At 43.8% G+C, this 16,953-nt stretch overlaps 1 protein-coding gene across 1 annotated transcript in view; it reads left to right on the top strand.

The window, feature by feature from the left end:
* Nucleotides 1-16,953, top strand: part of ADGRA3 (adhesion G protein-coupled receptor A3) — a 142,474-nt gene that overhangs the window by 42,565 nt on the left and 82,956 nt on the right. The window contains exons 4-5 of the mRNA XM_029952283.1: nucleotides 6,972-7,043; nucleotides 13,072-13,143. Coding sequence (XP_029808143.1) covers nucleotides 6,972-7,043; nucleotides 13,072-13,143 — 144 coding nt within the window. The remainder of the gene's footprint in view (nucleotides 1-6,971; nucleotides 7,044-13,071; nucleotides 13,144-16,953) is intronic.

Below are 16,953 nucleotides of genomic sequence, written 5' to 3' on the forward strand. Positions count from 1 at the left end.
GATTTTTTTAAATGTTATTTTTGAGAGAGAGAGAGAGAGAGAGAGAGAGAGAGAGAGAGAGAGAGAGGGAGAATGTGAGTGGGGGAGGGGCAGAGAGAGAGAGAGAGAAAGAGAATTTGAAGCAGGCTCCAGGCTCTGAGCTGTCAGCACAGAGCCCGATGTGGGGCTCGAACTCACAAACCATGAGATCATGACTTGAGCCAAGGTTGGACGCTCAACCGCCTGAGCCACCCAGGCGCCCCCTTAAAGATTTCTATAGTGAAGGTCAGCTAATGTAATTCTGTCTCTCAGCCATGGTTTACCTTTTTTTTTTTTAATCCATTTATCATCTTTCTTGGTCCATTCTGATTGCTGTGAGGAAATACCACAAATGGGGTAGCTTGCAAACAACACACATTTTTTTTTTTTCAACAAACATTTAGTTTTGGAGACTGGCTGGGAGGTGCAGGATCAAGATGTCTGTGGATTTTTTGTTCAGTGAGAGACAGCTTCGTAGTTGGCTGTCTCTCCTGTGACTGAAGGGGACAAGGAAGTCCTCTGGGGTCTCTTTTACGAGGGCATCAATCTCATTCATTGGATCTGCACCCTCATGACCTAATCCTCTCAAAGGCCACATCTCCGAATCCTATCACTTCGGGAGTTAGGATTTCAGTATGAACTTTGGGAGGACACACGCATTCGGACCATATCAATCCCATCCACACTGTATATCGTGTGTCTGCCTCTCTCGCTAAAGAGACAGACATGGGCCCTGCCCTGTGGAACCTTCTGGTCTCACAGTGAAGGTGGTTAAGCAGTCAATGGAGTGGTGAGGACCGCAGTAGGGAAGGTGCAGGGCACAACTGTTCAGAGATATTGGTTTTTGAAAAAGGAATACTGTTCCTGGTGTAAATGATGAGTAGGGGTTATGCCAGAAAACCAGGATGGAGGTAAGGATCAACGCTGGGAGAGACTGGGATGTGTGCCAAGGCCAGAGAAACCATGTGCCGAGGTCTAGAGGTGAGAGAAGTAAGGACTCTTTCAAGAAACATCTTGAAATGTGACTAGTAATATGAAGAGAGGCCAGATGAGGGTTAAAGAAAGGTCTGGGGCAGAATGGGAAGTCAGAGTCAGGGTAGGAAAGAAAGTGGGCCAGGGCCATGGAGGACCTTGGAAGTTACTTTAAAGAGTTTGGACTTCCTTCTGAGGGAGCTGGAGCTTTCGGATGTTTTCACCCGAAGAGAGACACATTCAGGTTTATGCTTAGGAAGGTCACTTTAAATGGAGGGTTGGAGGAAGCAAGGCCCCCAGCCGGAACTGTGTGGGGGTCACGATGGAGACGAGGAGAATGAGGCATGCCTTCCAGGCGTCGGTGGAAGGCTGGACGATAGTACTTCTGGTAACTTTTTTTCATATTGTAAAATTTATCAGAGTCTGAAAGAGCATTATCTCTGGCACCTTGATTTAGCCATGGCCTGCTTCTTGGCATGTTTGCTTTATAAATCTCCCTCTTGCTCTAGGTATACGTTGACTCCACTGTATTGATGAGAAAGATGTGTTTAAATCCTGACTTCTGGCTTGGCCACTTGTTAACACCGAGAACTTGGCCTGATTTTGTAAACTTCTTCGCACATGACTGTCTTCATCTATAGCAGCAGTTGTGTCTCCTATGATTAATCATGAGATCTTAATGGGATGACAGGTGACAACAACTTGCTGAAATTAGTGATTTTATAATTGAGGAGCCCAGAGAATTAGAGCTGGACTTCAGGCTTGGCTGGGTCCAGGGGCTCAGCATTAATTCTCTTTTCCTACCTTTTGGCTTCATTAGACAGGCTCTTATTTACTTTTTTTTTTTTTTTAAGTTGGCTCTGTGCCCAAGTGGGGCTTGAACTCATGACACTGAGATCAAGAGTTGTCTGCTCTCTTGACTGAGTCAGCCAGGCACCCCCTAGACAGGCTATTCTATCTCTGGGCTCCTCAATTACAAAATCACTAATTTCAGCAAGTTGTTGTCACCTGTTATCCCATTAAGATCTCATGATTAATCATAGGAGACACAACTGCTGCTACAGATGAAGATAGTCATGTGCAAAGAAGATTACGAAATCAGGCTAAGTTCTTGGTGTTAACAAGTGGCCAGGTTTAAGGTTACCTCTTGACCTGTAATCAAACCAATGGAAATGGCCATTCCCCATCCCCATCTGTCTCCTCCCTGCCCCAGGCCCTAGGCTTGGTTAGACCAGGGTCACGTCATCATGCCAGGTACCGAGACCACAGTGTCTGAAGCATCTGGATGGTGGTTGATCAAGTGCCATACCTGGAGGCGAGGCGTGGTGTTGGGGCCCCGGGGGCATGTCTGTCCCATAGGGTGTGTGAGAGCCGTAGGTGTGAGATAAGCAAGGGAGAAGGCAGCAGAAAAACAAGCCAAAACCAAACAACCCTCCAAATACAAAAAACCGTTTAGCACTGCGACCAAACATGAGGTGATCGATAGCAGCCATAGTTTGAGTTCTCTCTGTTCAGTTCTGGAACCTGTCGTGCTCGCTCTCCTTTCTCACCTCCATCGACTCCCAAAGTTTTTAACTTCTTTTTTCCTTAGGAATGAATTTTATTTTTTTATTCTTTTGACTTAAGTTTTTGAAGTTTTGAATGACTAATAGTCTTTCCTCTTCTGCTCTGTGCCCTCAAAATGGAGCAGGTGGGTAGAGAGTCTCCCTGGGTCTCTACACTGATGTTGACACTTGGCCAAGTGCTGGTGGGTTTCATGTTATTGGGCCAGTATCTTTTTCTTAATGAATTAATTTTCAGAGAGAAAGAGAGAGAAAGAGCACAGGCTGGGGAGGGGCAGAGAGAGGGGGAGAGACAGAATCCCAAGCAGGCTCAGTGTCCTCAGCACAGAGCCCAACGAGGGGCTCAAACCCTCAGACCATGAGAGCGTGACCTGAGCTGAGGTCAAGAGTCAAACACATAACTGACTGAGCCTCCCTGGTGCCCCCATCAGGACAATATCTTAACCTGAGTTTCCCCTTCTAGAAGCAGGTCCTGAGGTGAAATTTTGAGTTCCGGTGGTTTATTTGAGAGGTGGTCCCAGAAAGCTCACGAGTTAGGGAGAGCGACGATGAGAGGGAAAGGAAGGAAGCCTGTGGTGCCTTTGTGAGCAGCCCCTGTTGCAGAGAGCGGAGCCTGGACCCAGACCTCTGGGAGCTGGCTCGGAGCACGCTTCACCCTCATCCCCCTGGAGCCTGGGGGAGTCTCCCACTCCCTTCTCTCTTGGGGCAGGGGCTCTTCTCAAGGCCAGTCATGCCTTTCACTTCTGACTTCCCTGCAGTGGCTCTCAGGAGCCAGCTGGGAGAGAGCCCCCAGGGCAGAGGGGCGTGTGGGGGGCTGCACATCTGGGCCCTGCTGTCAGAATCTGTCTTAATATTCATTTGAGACCCCCGGGCAGGAGTTTGGGTGCTGGAGTCCAGCTCCAGCAGGTCCAGGGCTCCTTAAAGGATGGACGGTGGCGGCAAAAGGGGGAGGGATGAGAGAGCCACGAGTTTCTTTCTGATCACCAAGCAGGCATCTCTGCACTGACTGCGAGTCAGCTTTATTTATGGTAAAAAATGTATGGGGCCAGCATTTGCCTTAGACTATGATTTCTGATGACAAATTCTTTGGTATGTAAAGATTTCCCAGAACATAGATCGTAGAAGACTCATGCATAATCTTTATCAGTAGTGATTGATGTAGGTGACTTAGATGCTTACCATATGCTTATCATATGGGGAAGGAAGGTATTTTCAGCATTCAGCATTCAAATACAAGGCAATGTTCTTAGAACATAGCAAAGGCAAAAGTTAGGTCTTTGTGAGCAGGGGTCAATAGCTTCTTTTCTTGAGGGGCAGAAAACCAGGTTTTCTCAGGAAATGTAATCTTTCCTCCTGTAATCACAAAAGAAGAAATTCCTATAAGTTCCTTCACAAGGTGCATTGAGCATATTTTTGAATAAGGGGACAAGTCACTCCCGATACCTTGCCTTGGTGGGTGGGGGTCGCTGCTCAAAAAAATAATTGGTAGGTAGATATCGGTCACCATCTGATGGCGGAGGCCGTGCAAAACCCACCTTACCATCACAAGGAGTATTCGCAACTTAGTGAGTTCAGAAATGGCTCCCAACATTTGAGGGTAAGAGATGCTGAGGGCATGGCGTTTGTACCTGGAACTTATTCTCTCCCTGATTTTCTGTCCAAATTGCTGCACCAAGGACTTCTTTTTCACTCCTAGTTCAGAGAATCTAAAAGCTGGCTGGAAGTTTGAGACAAGGGTAGGATTTGTGAATTGACCTGAGGGTCTTTTGAAACTTTTATTATCATCCAATTACGTTTTGTGAAGCTACCTGGCCTTTTCACATATTTTGGGTAACTTTATTTACAAAAAAGATATCTTCGAGGCTGTGGTGCAAAAAACCCAAAAAGGTCAGCTGCCTGCTTTGGCAAAGCAGTTTTCTTGTGCAATATAACATCTGAGTTCTGACCATTGAAACACTCTTACTCAGCAGTCGTAATCCAAGTATAGATTTTATGTGTAATAATTATTCCTGGTTTAAAAAGGGATTGCAAGGGCCCCTGGATGGCTCAGTCAGTTGAGTGTCTGACTTCGGCACAGGTCATGATCTCACGGTTCATGGGTGTGAGCCCTGTGTTGGGCTCTGTGCTAACAGCTCAGAGCCTGGAGCCTGTTTCAGATTCTGTGTCTCCCTCTCTCTCTGCCTCTCCCCTGCCTACACTCTGTCTCTCAAAAATGAATAAACATTAAAAATAAAAATAAAGGAAGGAAAGAAAGGAAGGGAAGGAAGGAGTGAACAAATGTCAGTTACTGGGAATGGTGGTGGTGGTGGTTCAGTTATTTAGAAAAACCTGGCCCTGATTTGAGGAGAGGGTAGTAGCACTGAAACTCTGGTCCTCCTGAGGAGTTTCTGATGTGTGACAGCGGGAGTTAAGACCCAAGAAAGGCAGAGCAGGATTTGCTGGGGAGCACACTGTCCCCAGGATTCGCAGACCACACTCCCAGAGCAGCATGGCTGAGAATTTCTGATCAGTGTCTGTCACCTCGTATTAAACAGCATGGAGAGTGTGGGAGGCCAGTGTCAGTAACACGCCGAGAACGGTGGACTTAGAACCAGTGAGCCACTGCCACCACGTTGTGCATGGGGCCAGTCCCATCAGGATGCTTTTGTGAAATTTCCGGGAAACCCGTTTAGAAACTAACCCCAGCCTTGTAACTGCTCGATAGCGATAGTTGGAATGAGCTGCTGGGGAAAGAAGCCAGCATGTTACGAAGCAGGCCACAGCTCAGATTTCATTAGCTGATGGGACAGTAAAATTGAATGTGCCTTTCTTCACTGGATGGAAGAAAATCCGTGGGTCAGTGCTCACTACAGTAAGACTTCCTTGGAGTTCTTTTCTTAAGCACAAGTAGGGAAGAGAAATCACTTGCTTTCTGAGTTTGAGCGGTTTGAAAAGGCAAACATAGGGTTTTCCTCTAATTTATAGACTGCCTGGGCTCCAGCTAAAGTCCCATGATGGAGCAGTAGTTATAAAGATCCCAGAAACCTGTCATCTCAGTGTCCTGTTAACAGGTGTCACTGCAGTCCAAGGTCTGCTAGCAGGAAGGCTTTGTAAATCTCCGGGAAGGGACTGAACGATCCTTTGAGGTTTATAGTTGGCATGGCTCTGCATTTTGTGTTGTGTCACTAACTCTGTGCACCCCTGTGCCACCTGTAGATGTCACACATGCAAGGGGCAGTGTTACCATTGTTAGGTAAAGAAGGAAGAAGGGAGGGATGGGAGAAGTTGCAGAGTTTCTGTCCTTAGTCTGACATCCGGTGCCCTGAGAGATAACTGGAAGCCACTTGTGACTTCAGTGGGCAAGGTCACGAGTGAGTCTGGCTCCAGGGTCTGGCAAAGCTCAAGTGTGGGCCAGCCACTGGCAGGAAAAGTGGACCACTGTTCTGCTTTTCTTTCTTTCTTCTTCTTTTTTTTTTTAATGTTTTATTTATTTTTGAGAGAGAAAGAGACAGGGTGAGCAGGGGAGGGTCAGAGAGAGAGGGAGACACAGAATCTGAAGCAGGCTCCAAGCTCTGAGCTAGCTGTCAGCACAGAGCCTGAGGCGGGCCTCGAACCCACAAACTGTGAGATCATGACCTGAGCCAAAGCTGGACACTTAACCAACTGAGCCACCCAGGCGCCTTGCTGTTCTGCTTTTCTAAGTCCGCCCATAGCCGACTGTCAGGTGTCGTTGAGGTCTGTGTGAATATCTGTGTGGGGCAGCTTGGGTCCCCAGCAGGCCCCAAGCACCCACTGGAGAGAAGCAGCCTTAGCAGGTGGCTCAGATCCCCTCCAGTGGAGGGGTGTGGTTGTGGCGCCTCCCACAGACCCCCAGCGGTGACACACCGACATGGTACCGTACGGCTGCACCCTTGACTGTGGGAGGAAACTGTGAGTGTCGTCAGATGCCTTTCGTTGCCTGGGGGGCTGGGGGGGGCTTTGCTCTGAGATCTATACTGTAAATTATCCCATTTGTATTTTACGAGAATCCTAACCATAGCAGCTCAGGGAGGGAAAAATCTGAAAACCCAGATGACAAGAATGTTTACAGCCTGTATTTTTGAAAGTGGTTTTTAAAAATTCAGTGTAAGTATGTTCACACATAAAATCCCTGACTTTGGTAACTGCAGTGTAGCATACTAAGGAAGAAATTGTAGAAATAATGTGTAGGATTGCAGCTCAGCCATAACTTTGAATTTGATTAGTAATAAGGACATACATATCTTATTTGACATATGGCTTTATTGTATTGACCAAAAAAGTGGTTTTGGAACCAGATTTCTGGACCTCTTTGCCGTTAATTTCCTCCTGTTATTGTTGTTTTCTGTATAGTAGCTAAGTGAAGTTTGCCTATATGTTGCAGTGCTCATATATGAATAACTTTTATTTTATTTTTAACAGGGATCTTCGAAACAATCTTATAAGTAGCATAGATCCAGGTGCCTTTTGGGGACTGTCATCGCTAAAAAGATTGTAAGTATTTGAATTGTTTGCCTATGAATTTAAACTCTCTTTTTTTATAAGTAACCTTTTACATACTTCAAGCTTTACAATGATTAAAAAAAATGGGTTTTTAACAATTTTCAGTTAACTTGCCAGGATCATGAAAGAAAAAAAAAATAATAGAAGTTGTGTAAAAAGTGGTTAATTTATATAATAGTTTGATTTGTTTGATGGGAGATGTTTGTGTTCATTTGCTAAAAAAATGATTAGTGGCTTTGCCTGTGATCCTAATGTGTAATATGTAGAGGAAGGATTTAAGTTATAACTGCATTCAAGCTAGATCTGTTGTATATGCATATCAACTGAGGGCCCTGTCTATTTAAATGATTCAAAGTCTTGCAATCAGCATGTATATTTTATCTGCGTATTATTATTTCAAAACCTATAGAGCCGTTTTTATTACTTTTGAGGCTAAACAATTCCCCTCACCCCTGACTGTGCTGTTTTCACAGCCGACCTGTGAGCATGCTCGTATTCGAGAAGGAACCCTACACTCGAGCCGTGTGGGCTGTCCCATCATCCCTCGTAACCCCTGAAGACGTTTATTATTATGAAGTGCTGGCTGCTTTCCATGGTCGGACTTCCTGGGAAGAGCTCACAGACTCTTGGGGACAACTAGACAATGAAAATATACCCTAACAAGGCACATGTCAGCTGTCACAGATAAAGTTATAGCAATAATAATCTGCCAGTGACGGGAGCGGCCCCCTGGGAGGGGAATGGCCTGCCGGGGAGCACTTGACCTTCAGATCTGACCTTGCTCCTCAGGGATGAATAATGCATACTGAGGAATAACAACATGGGTGTTCCAGGCAGCATGGACATGTTGTGGAAGAATGTGTCTCCCGGGGCAGTGGTTGAGTTCTTTGGCCAGAGCATGAAGGACATAGCAGGGAAAGAGGAGTTTTGGAAGTTAGGCTGGTCATGAAGGGATTAGGCTTTCGTAGGCTTTTGATGACCTGACATGTTAAAGAACTCTGAATATCTCTAGACAGTGCAGGGCTGGGGACTCCTGGGTGGCTCAGGTGGATAAATGGCTGACTTTTGATTTGGGCTCATCACGGTTGTGAGATCGAGCCCAGGGTGGGGCTCTCCAGTGACAGCGTGGAGCCTGCTTGGGATTTTCTCTCTCTCCCCCTCTCTCTGTCCTCCCCTGCTGCATTCTCTCTCTCTCTCTCTCAAAACAAAAATAAACATTAAAAGAGTGGGGCTAGCAGGAGTTTTTGAGTACGGAGTTGACATCATATTTCTGATGGCAGGAAGGAGAAACCACTTAAGCACAGAGAGGTGGGGACAAAGGATATTGGGGGTGGGACCTGCTTTCATTCCTTGTAACAGCCGTCCTCTCCCCTGTCCCTGTCTGTCTCTATTTTTTGGTTCGGTCATATTCTTTTTTTTTTTTTTAAAGATTTAATTTTTAAGTAATCTCGATACCGACCACAGGTCTCAAACTCACAACCCTGACACCAAGAGTTGCATCCTCTACAGACTGAGTGAGCCTGGCAATCCTATCATACTCTCTTATTATTTAACGTTTTTAAGGTATTGAGGTGCCTGGCTATTTTTTTTTTTTATGTCTTTGTTTTCCATGTTGTTTGCATAGTAAAATTGGCTGTTTGCTCTTAGTTGAATCATGCCAGGACTTAAATGCTGACAGTGACCTACCCTCCTAATATTTTTGACATTCGGTATCTATTATTCTCTCCTTCAAAAGTCATTCCTTTTTACAGTCAGAACCAGTCATAAGAGTTGGCCATGCTATTTTTGCATCTCTAAAAAAATTACTTTTGGAAATAAAATTTTCTTTGATCTAAAACGTATCCTCTGAAGCCCTTCCCCTAGGTCTCCTCTCTTGGGCAGTCTTAGTGTTCAGAATTCTGGAAGATGAAGCGTACTAGGAATTGAAGGATTCTGTCTTTACTCATTGTGTAAAATTGTTTGAAAAATGTCAGACCCTCTAGGAGCGCATTTTATTACTGTGGTTTTTGTCGAGGGCACTAGATGGTGGTTCCTTGTTTCTGTCAGCCGTGTGCGCTCAGGATGCCCAGGGATGTCTGGAGGAGGTCCTGCCCCTAATCAGTTTTCTTCCTCATGTACTTTGTTCTCCATTATTTTCCAGTAAAGGCTTTTTAACAAGACAAGTCCAAAAAACTGGCTTGTCTGGAGTAGGTCAGTGGTGGTAATGGAGACGGGAGTTCTGGATCAGGAAGATAAGCATTGGAGGGGAGGGGCTTGGGCGTCAGAGTTGCAGAGGATCAAGGTGTAGAGTTAGGTTTCCAGCCCAGTAACTAAGCATAACGGTGGAATCGGGTGGAGAGACAGAGATCAACATCAGTTCCCTTAAACAAAAATGGAGTCTGTTGTGGGTGCTCAGCAGCGAGCCAACTCCGAGATAAAGGTAACTCAGGAAGCCCTAGAGGGGTTGGCAGCCTTGTGGGATCATCTCCTCTGACCAGGAGCCTGGGCGTGGACTTGGACTGGAGCAGTAGCTACAGCCTAGCTCCAAGAGCTCCTAGCACTCAGCAGTTCTGACCTAGGCAACGGTGTAGAACTTGGCCATGACAGGCTGCTGGCACCTCTAAGACAGTCATTAGTGGGTGGAGAGGAGGAGCGGGCACTTTCTTTGTGCTTCTTGCCAGGTGCACACGGGCACCGTGTTTGGATGGGTCAGTTTTTTTTTTTTAAATTTTGATCTCTTTGGGTTTTTTTTTAAACATTTTAATTTATTATTGAGAGACAGAGACAGAGCATGGGAGGTGCAGAGAGAGGGGGTGACACAGAATCTGAAGGAGGCTCCACAGGCTCTGAACTGTCAGCACAGAGCCCGACGTGGGGCTCGAACTCACAAACTGTGAGATCATGACCTGAGCTCAAGTCGGATGCTCAATCAACTGAGCCACCCAGGCGCCCAGCTGTAGGAATGGAGTCCTCAAATAGGAAGCAAGAGTGTTGGTGTTAGGCTCACCCACCCTATCAGAAACTGGGGCTGAGGCTAAACCCTCTTTGCTTTATTTGTCCTTCCTGGCAATTCTGATGCTAAAGTATGGGAACTTCTAGAATACCTGTACCTCCAGATTTTTGTCTTTCCCTGTGGGAAGGGTGTGTGACCTCATACTGCCAGGTAAGACAACTTATTCTCTCCCTGTGTGATTGGCACCACTAGAACCCAGCCTTTTTGGGAACGAAGCTCTTTTTAGGAAGACAAATGCTAATAATATCTACGTGTTGAGATGGGAATTGAAGGGAACTTGACTGTTAATAGAAAGCAGTTTAATCAGGATGCTTTAAGGATAATGCAGTATACCTTAGATTCTCTATCTAGTTCTTTATCCTTTAGTAAAAAATGTCTCAAGTACTTCCATCCAAAATAAATGTCTTGATTGGTAGCATTTAATTACTGATACTGTCCTATGCATTGCCTGAGTATTTCTTTATTGCATTATACATTAAGTAGTCTCTTGTGTTTTTGTCCAGGAAGGTAATTGCCATTTATAATAATCTTCCCACTAGAAAATACATGCTTAATTTCAAACAGCTGACTTGGAACTTACGGTATTCGACTTGCAAGCTCAGAGGATCCTGTATGTAAATTTCATGAGAAACAAGCATGTTCTGTGCTAGTAATGGTTGCTAGGTGCTTACGGATACAGGCATTGCTTATGAGGTTCTAAATCATTCATTTCAATTGTGTATCTCCCTCCACCGCCACACGTAAAATGTTTTTGTAAGCGTCCCGTGCCTTTGCCTTTATTTTATAGATAATTTGAATCAGGAAGATTAAGTGTCTTTCTGAAAATAAACTACCAAAAGTAGGTAAAACCCAGACCCATTCAGTTCCTCTTTTGCTTTATCAACACATTCAAGCTGATTCTCCATCTAAATGGAAAGCCATTATCAATACCTAAATACCATTTAAAATAGGTATAGCTATAATGAAATTGTTTCCCAAAGAATCGGCGGTAATTACGCCAGTTAAAGCTCAGAAGTGAGACAAGATAATGAATAGAGCCCAGAAATGCTTGTTTAAGCAACAATTCACAAAATGATGCCTAATTTTCTTAAACAGTAAAACCCAGAAATAAAAGGAAAATCGGTTGGAATAAAAAAAAAGTCCCACAGGATTAAATACTTCACTTTAATATTCAGAGGAGCAGCATCCTGGAGCCCAGAAGGCACAGATAAAGTTTCAGTTTTCTATTGCTTAGGATTCTTTTATCAAAAGTTGCGGGAAGAGAGGGAAGGCAAAGCTGTGAAGTCAGGGAGCATCAGGATCACCCAAGCTAGCTTTTGGACTAAGGGAGAGACTTAGTGAGTAGGTACCTGATTCAGATGCTGTATCCTTATCGTTTCTGATTTCTGTCTGGCTAATACAGTTTCTGCTGTTGCCACGCGTACAGTTTAGAATCTCAGCAGTTTTAGTTTAGAAACAGGTGGTGAGGATTGCTTCTCTAAAGAGTAACTCAGAGCGTGACTCAAAGAATAGGTACTTTTCATTACAAAGAATAATAAGGACATTGAAGAACATGTGTTAAAAATATGTCTGGAAATTTGGTTTAGAAACTTGTGCAAACTCTTTCATCAACATTCAAGGGGTGAATGATTCCAAATCTAAGAACTGATAAAAATTAATATTCATTGTTCAAGGGTTTTCTTGTGTATCGTTTACTAAGTCTTGTGATGGAAAAAATGCCGAAAGCCATGATGTCTTATTTGAAGGTTACAGAAATTGTCAATTATTATTTCCCAGTTAAAATTCAGTGTCCCGGGGGCACCTGGGTGGCTCAGTCAATTAAGCATCCAACTTCGGCTCAGGTCATGATCTCGTGGTTCATGAGTTCCAGCCCTGTTTCGGGCTCTGTGCTGAGAGCTAGGAGCCTGAAGCTTGCTTCAGATTCTGTCTCCTTCTCTCTCTGCCCCTCCCTTGCTTGTGCGCTTGTTCTCTCTCTCAAAAATAAATAAATGTTTGGGGTGCCTGGGTGGCTCAGTTAAATGTCCAGCTTTGACTCAGGTTATGATCTCGTGGTTTGTGAGTTCCATCCCCGCATCGGGCTCTGTGCTGATACCTCAGATCCTGGAGCCCGCGTCAGAAATAGTGTCTCCTTCTTTCTCTGCCCTCCCCCACTCATGCTCTCTCTCTCTCTCTCTCTCTCAAAAATAAACATTAACAAAATTAAAAATAAATGTCAAAAAATTGTTAAAAATGTAATCTGATTAAAAGGTAAAATTGTGTTCACTGTCCATGGTGTGAGGAAAGAACACAGTGCAGAAGAACACAATATCTACTAAACATTTTACGTAGATAAAAAGGAAAAAGTTTCATGGACTGAGGAGAAAAACATTTAGAAAGTAATATTCGACAGGAACTATAAGAAGTTAAAGAGTGATGGGAAAAAATAACCAAGCCGTTTTGTAGCTATGGCTAAAGTAATCTGGCTTAGGGACTAAATGACAGGTCTGCGAAGTAAAAGGTAACTTCGTTTTCTCATTACAGTCAAAACTTTGGACTCTTTAGGAGTGACATTAGAGCGCATTAAGATTCAGGTATTCCTGAGGAAACACAAGGTTCAAACATTGTGGTTATTTTCCCCTTTATTGTCTGATAGATGTTCGCTGAGATCGGGCTCTGTCCCTACATTGTCCAGCCCAACGAGCAGTGTAGGCCATCTGCGGAAATCTATCTCAGACCGTTAGATAGATGGAGTCTCCTTTTTACCACTCCGGTTTGATCTTGAGTCATTTTACGGGAGTAAAAGCTTGAAATACAGAGGGCGCCTGCAATTAGTGTGTAGTCTGTCCATGCCAGAAATAAGCGAAAGCGGGAATTCGTTTTTCTCTCAGTGCTCCCCTGGGCTCACTTGAGGTAGGTAACCTCAGAGATGCTGAAAGGAAAGGTCTTGTATGATACCTGGGTGCGGTTCCTGAATGCTGAAGGTGTGAAACCTTCATTAACCAAGAATGCTCCTTGAAGATAACTTGTTTCTTTCTCCTTTCTCCTTAGGGATCTGACAAACAACCGAATAGGATGTCTGAATGCAGACATATTTCGAGGACTCACCAATCTGGTTAGGCTGTGAGTACGCTTTCCTATTAAAAGATAAGAAGGCATGTGAACTAGTACCCAGGTATATGCAGATACCCGTGACGTGTTTAATAGTAAAGTAGCAACTGTCGGGATTACAGAAGGAGAGGCAGATAGCTGGAAATTCAGTCCTGGAGATCGACGTTGTCCTCAGAACCTCCTGCTCTGTGACTGTGCACAGGCGCACAGATGTGGTATGTGTCTCAGAGGACATGTTCCTGTGGAGAGAGATGGCCGGAAGCTTTGCTAGTCTGGATAAATTTCCTAGAAGAGGTAAAACGCGAGGTGACGGTCCAGAGATCGCAAAGATTTGGTTAGTTAGAAAGGAAAAGAAGCGGAACAAATGATGCATGGAAGTGGAAATAGGAGCAAAGCCATTGTCAAGGGGAAGGCCACTGGTGTGAAGTCACAGTAAAGTAACCATTTGAATCCTGATGCCTCTGACTTTGTGCTTTGGGGAGAGTTAACTTTTCTGAGCTTGAATGGGGTTGTTGTTTTTTTTTTTCATCTGTTAATGTAGGTTAACATACCTCAAGGTTATTATAAAGATGAATTAAAATTTGAATTGTCTGTATCTCTCTTTTATAGTTTATATATGATACAAATGCAGAAGAACTTTGTATAAGCCATCAAATACATTTTTAATTCTTATTTTATTTTTAGAATGAAGAGGCTCTGTTTGGGAATCACTAGAAATAAGATTATCTATAGTAGAATTTTAATTTTTTTAACACTTTCTTATTTTATTTTTTGAGAGACAGAGATAGAGCACAAGCAGGGGAGGAGCAGAGAGAGACGGAGAAACCAAATCTAAAATAGGCTTCTGGCTCTGAGCTGTCAGCGCAGAGCCCAGCACGGGGCTTGAACCCATGGATGTGAGATCATGATGATCTGAGCTGAAGTTGGACGCTTAACCAACTGAGCCTCCCAGGCTCCTCTATAATAGAACTTTATATGGGAGCGTATGAAAAGCAGAAAGAGGCTTAGAGGTGACTTAACAATAGGAAGCCACTGAAGGACATTTATCCAGGTAGATGGCATAAAACCCTGTTTTAGAGAAGAGTATTCTGGGAATAGGGTACAGAATGAAATTCAGGATTTAGGGTAGAAGTCTAGTAACAGAGATGGTCTGTGCTTGGTTCTGTCTTTCTGTAGCTTTTTGGAATGTTTCTTCAACATCATTCATGTTACCTTTGAAAAAGCTGTAAGGGGGCTTAAACAGTGAGGTGACTTTACCCTAGCAGGAAGGGAGGGGACTTCGGATCACCTGTTAGAATACCACAGAGTCCTTCTGTTTCTTAGCAAACTCATAGTACTTTTCAGTGAGCCCTTTAATTTAGGGGAAGAGGTATATGGCCAAACCTAGGTGTTGAAATAGAAGACTGATTTGGTGTACAGCCTTTCTCATAACTGGAAATCAATTAAACTAGTTGCATTTTTTCTTTTTTTGAGGCTGGATTACAGCAGTTTTATTTCTGTGCTTTTATTATCTCTTCTTGAGAGTTTTGTATTTTTGGTTTTTGAGGGCTGCACAAGAATTGGCAAAATGAGGCATCTGTGGAGGGAAAAGCTGTTATATTTTTGGATAGTTATGACTCAAGTAACGAAAAAGACTCTAGAGTCTACTGTTTTCCGTGACTTTGGTTCCAGATGGATTGATAGCTTCAGCAAACAGGCTGGGAGTGGCAGGGTTTACACTAGGGCGTTTCCTTCCTATTTCCTTACCATTCCTTTCTTTTCCTTTTGTCTGTTTCTGGCCTCAAAAGCTGAGTTCTTGGAAGTTTTGAAGCTCCGGTGTGTCTCTTACACTTTTAATTAATTCTAGTGATACCTGTTGTGAGAATTTACAGGACGTTTATCCAGATTAATCATTCGAACAAAAGAATAGCACTACTAAGTTTCCTACTTTGAGATTTGATTGAGATAATTTTGTAGCCCATGTAGTAAGAGGTCATTGAGTGTCTCTCTTAAATGCAGCTGTCAATGGCATATACAGAAATAAACCTGACTTACATCCTTTAAATACCCTTCTAAGAAAAATTGGCAATTGAGGTAGCTTCTTAATGTTCAGGATGCATTACAATGGAGACGCTTCTAATAATTTGGGTCACCTAGGTCTAGAGCTATGGATTAAGAAACTTTGGACAAGTGTTCTATATGGGTAGCAGCAATCTCCCAATTTCTAGGCTCTCTGAGCCAGTCTGTATGCTGCTTGTGAAGCCAGTCTGAATGCTTGCATTTCCCACTGGGAAGAAAAACATAACCAAAAAAAATTTTTTTTAGTATATGTTTATTTTTGAGAGAGAGAGAATGTGCTAGCAGGGGAGCGGCAGAGAGAGAGGGAGACACAGAATCTGAAGCAGGCTCCAGGTTCTAAGCTGTCAGCACAGAGCCCTATGTGGGGCTCAAACTCACAAGCTGTGTGATAGTGACCTGAGCCGAAGTTGGACGCTTAACCAACTGAGCAACCTAGGCATCTGAAAAACGTGTTTTCAAAAAATGTTTATTTATTTTGAGAGAAAGAACCCACCAACTTGGGGGGAGGCAGAGAGAGAGGACACAAAGGCAATCTGTTTTATTATTTATTTATTTGTACCATGAACATTTTATTTTTTTATTTTTTTAAATAGTTTATAGTCAAATTGGTCTCCATATAACACCCAGTGCTCTTCCCCACAAGTGCCCTCCTCCATCACCACCACCTCTTTTCCCCCCTCCCCCTCCCCTTCCCCCTCCCTCTCCGCCTCCCCCTTCAACCCTCAGTTCATTTTCAGTATTCAGTAGTCTCTCAGGTTTTGTGTTCCTCTCTCTCCCCAACTCTCTTTCCCCTTCCCCTCCCCATAGTCCACCATTAGGCTTCTCCTGTTCTGTTAGACCTATGAGTGCAAACATGGTATCTGTCTTTCTCCACCTGACTTATTTTGCTTAGCATGTATCCACTTTTCTACAAATGGCCATATTTCATTCTTATTGCCATGTAATACTCCATTGTATATATATATACCACATCTTCCTGATTCATTTATCAGGTGATGGACATTTAGGCTCTTTCCATGATTTGGCTATTGTAGAAAGTGCCGCTATGAACAGTGGGGTACATGTGCTCCTGTACATCAGCACTTCTGTATCCATTGGGTAAATCCCTAGCAGTGCTATTGCTGGGACATAGGGGAGTTCTATTGATAGTTTCTTGAGGAACCTCCACACTGTTTTCCAAAGTGGCTGTACCAGTTTATATTCCCACCAACATTGTAGGAGGGTGCCCGTCTCTACACACCCTTGCTAGCATCTATAGTCTCTTGTTTTATTCATTTTAGCCACTCTGACTGGCGTGAGGTGGTATCCCAGTGTGGTTTTGATTTGTGTTTCCATGATGATGAGTGATACTGAGCATTGCTTCATGTGCCTGTAGGCCATCTGGATGTCATCTTTGGAGAAGTGTCTGTTTATGTCTTCTGCCCATTTCTTCACTGGGTTATTTGTTTTTTGGGTGTGGAGTTTGGTGAGTTCCTTGTAGATTTTGGAGCCTAGCCCTTTATCTGATATGTCATTTGCAACTATCTTTTCCCATTCCTTCAGTTGCCTATTAGTTTTCTTGATTGTTTCCTTTGCAGTGCAGAAGCTTTTTATCTTGATGAGGTCCCAGTAGTTCATTTTTGTTTTCATTTCCCTTGCCTTTGGGGATGTGTTGAGTAGGAAATTTCTGCAGTTGAGGTCAAGGAGGTTGTTTCCTACTTTCTCCTGGAGGGTTTTGATGGTTTCCTGTCTCACATTCAGGTCCTTGAGCCATTTTGAGTTTAT

This window comes from Suricata suricatta, chromosome 1 (assembly GCF_006229205.1).
Source record: "Suricata suricatta isolate VVHF042 chromosome 1, meerkat_22Aug2017_6uvM2_HiC, whole genome shotgun sequence".
Taxonomy (NCBI): domain Eukaryota; kingdom Metazoa; phylum Chordata; class Mammalia; order Carnivora; family Herpestidae; genus Suricata; species Suricata suricatta.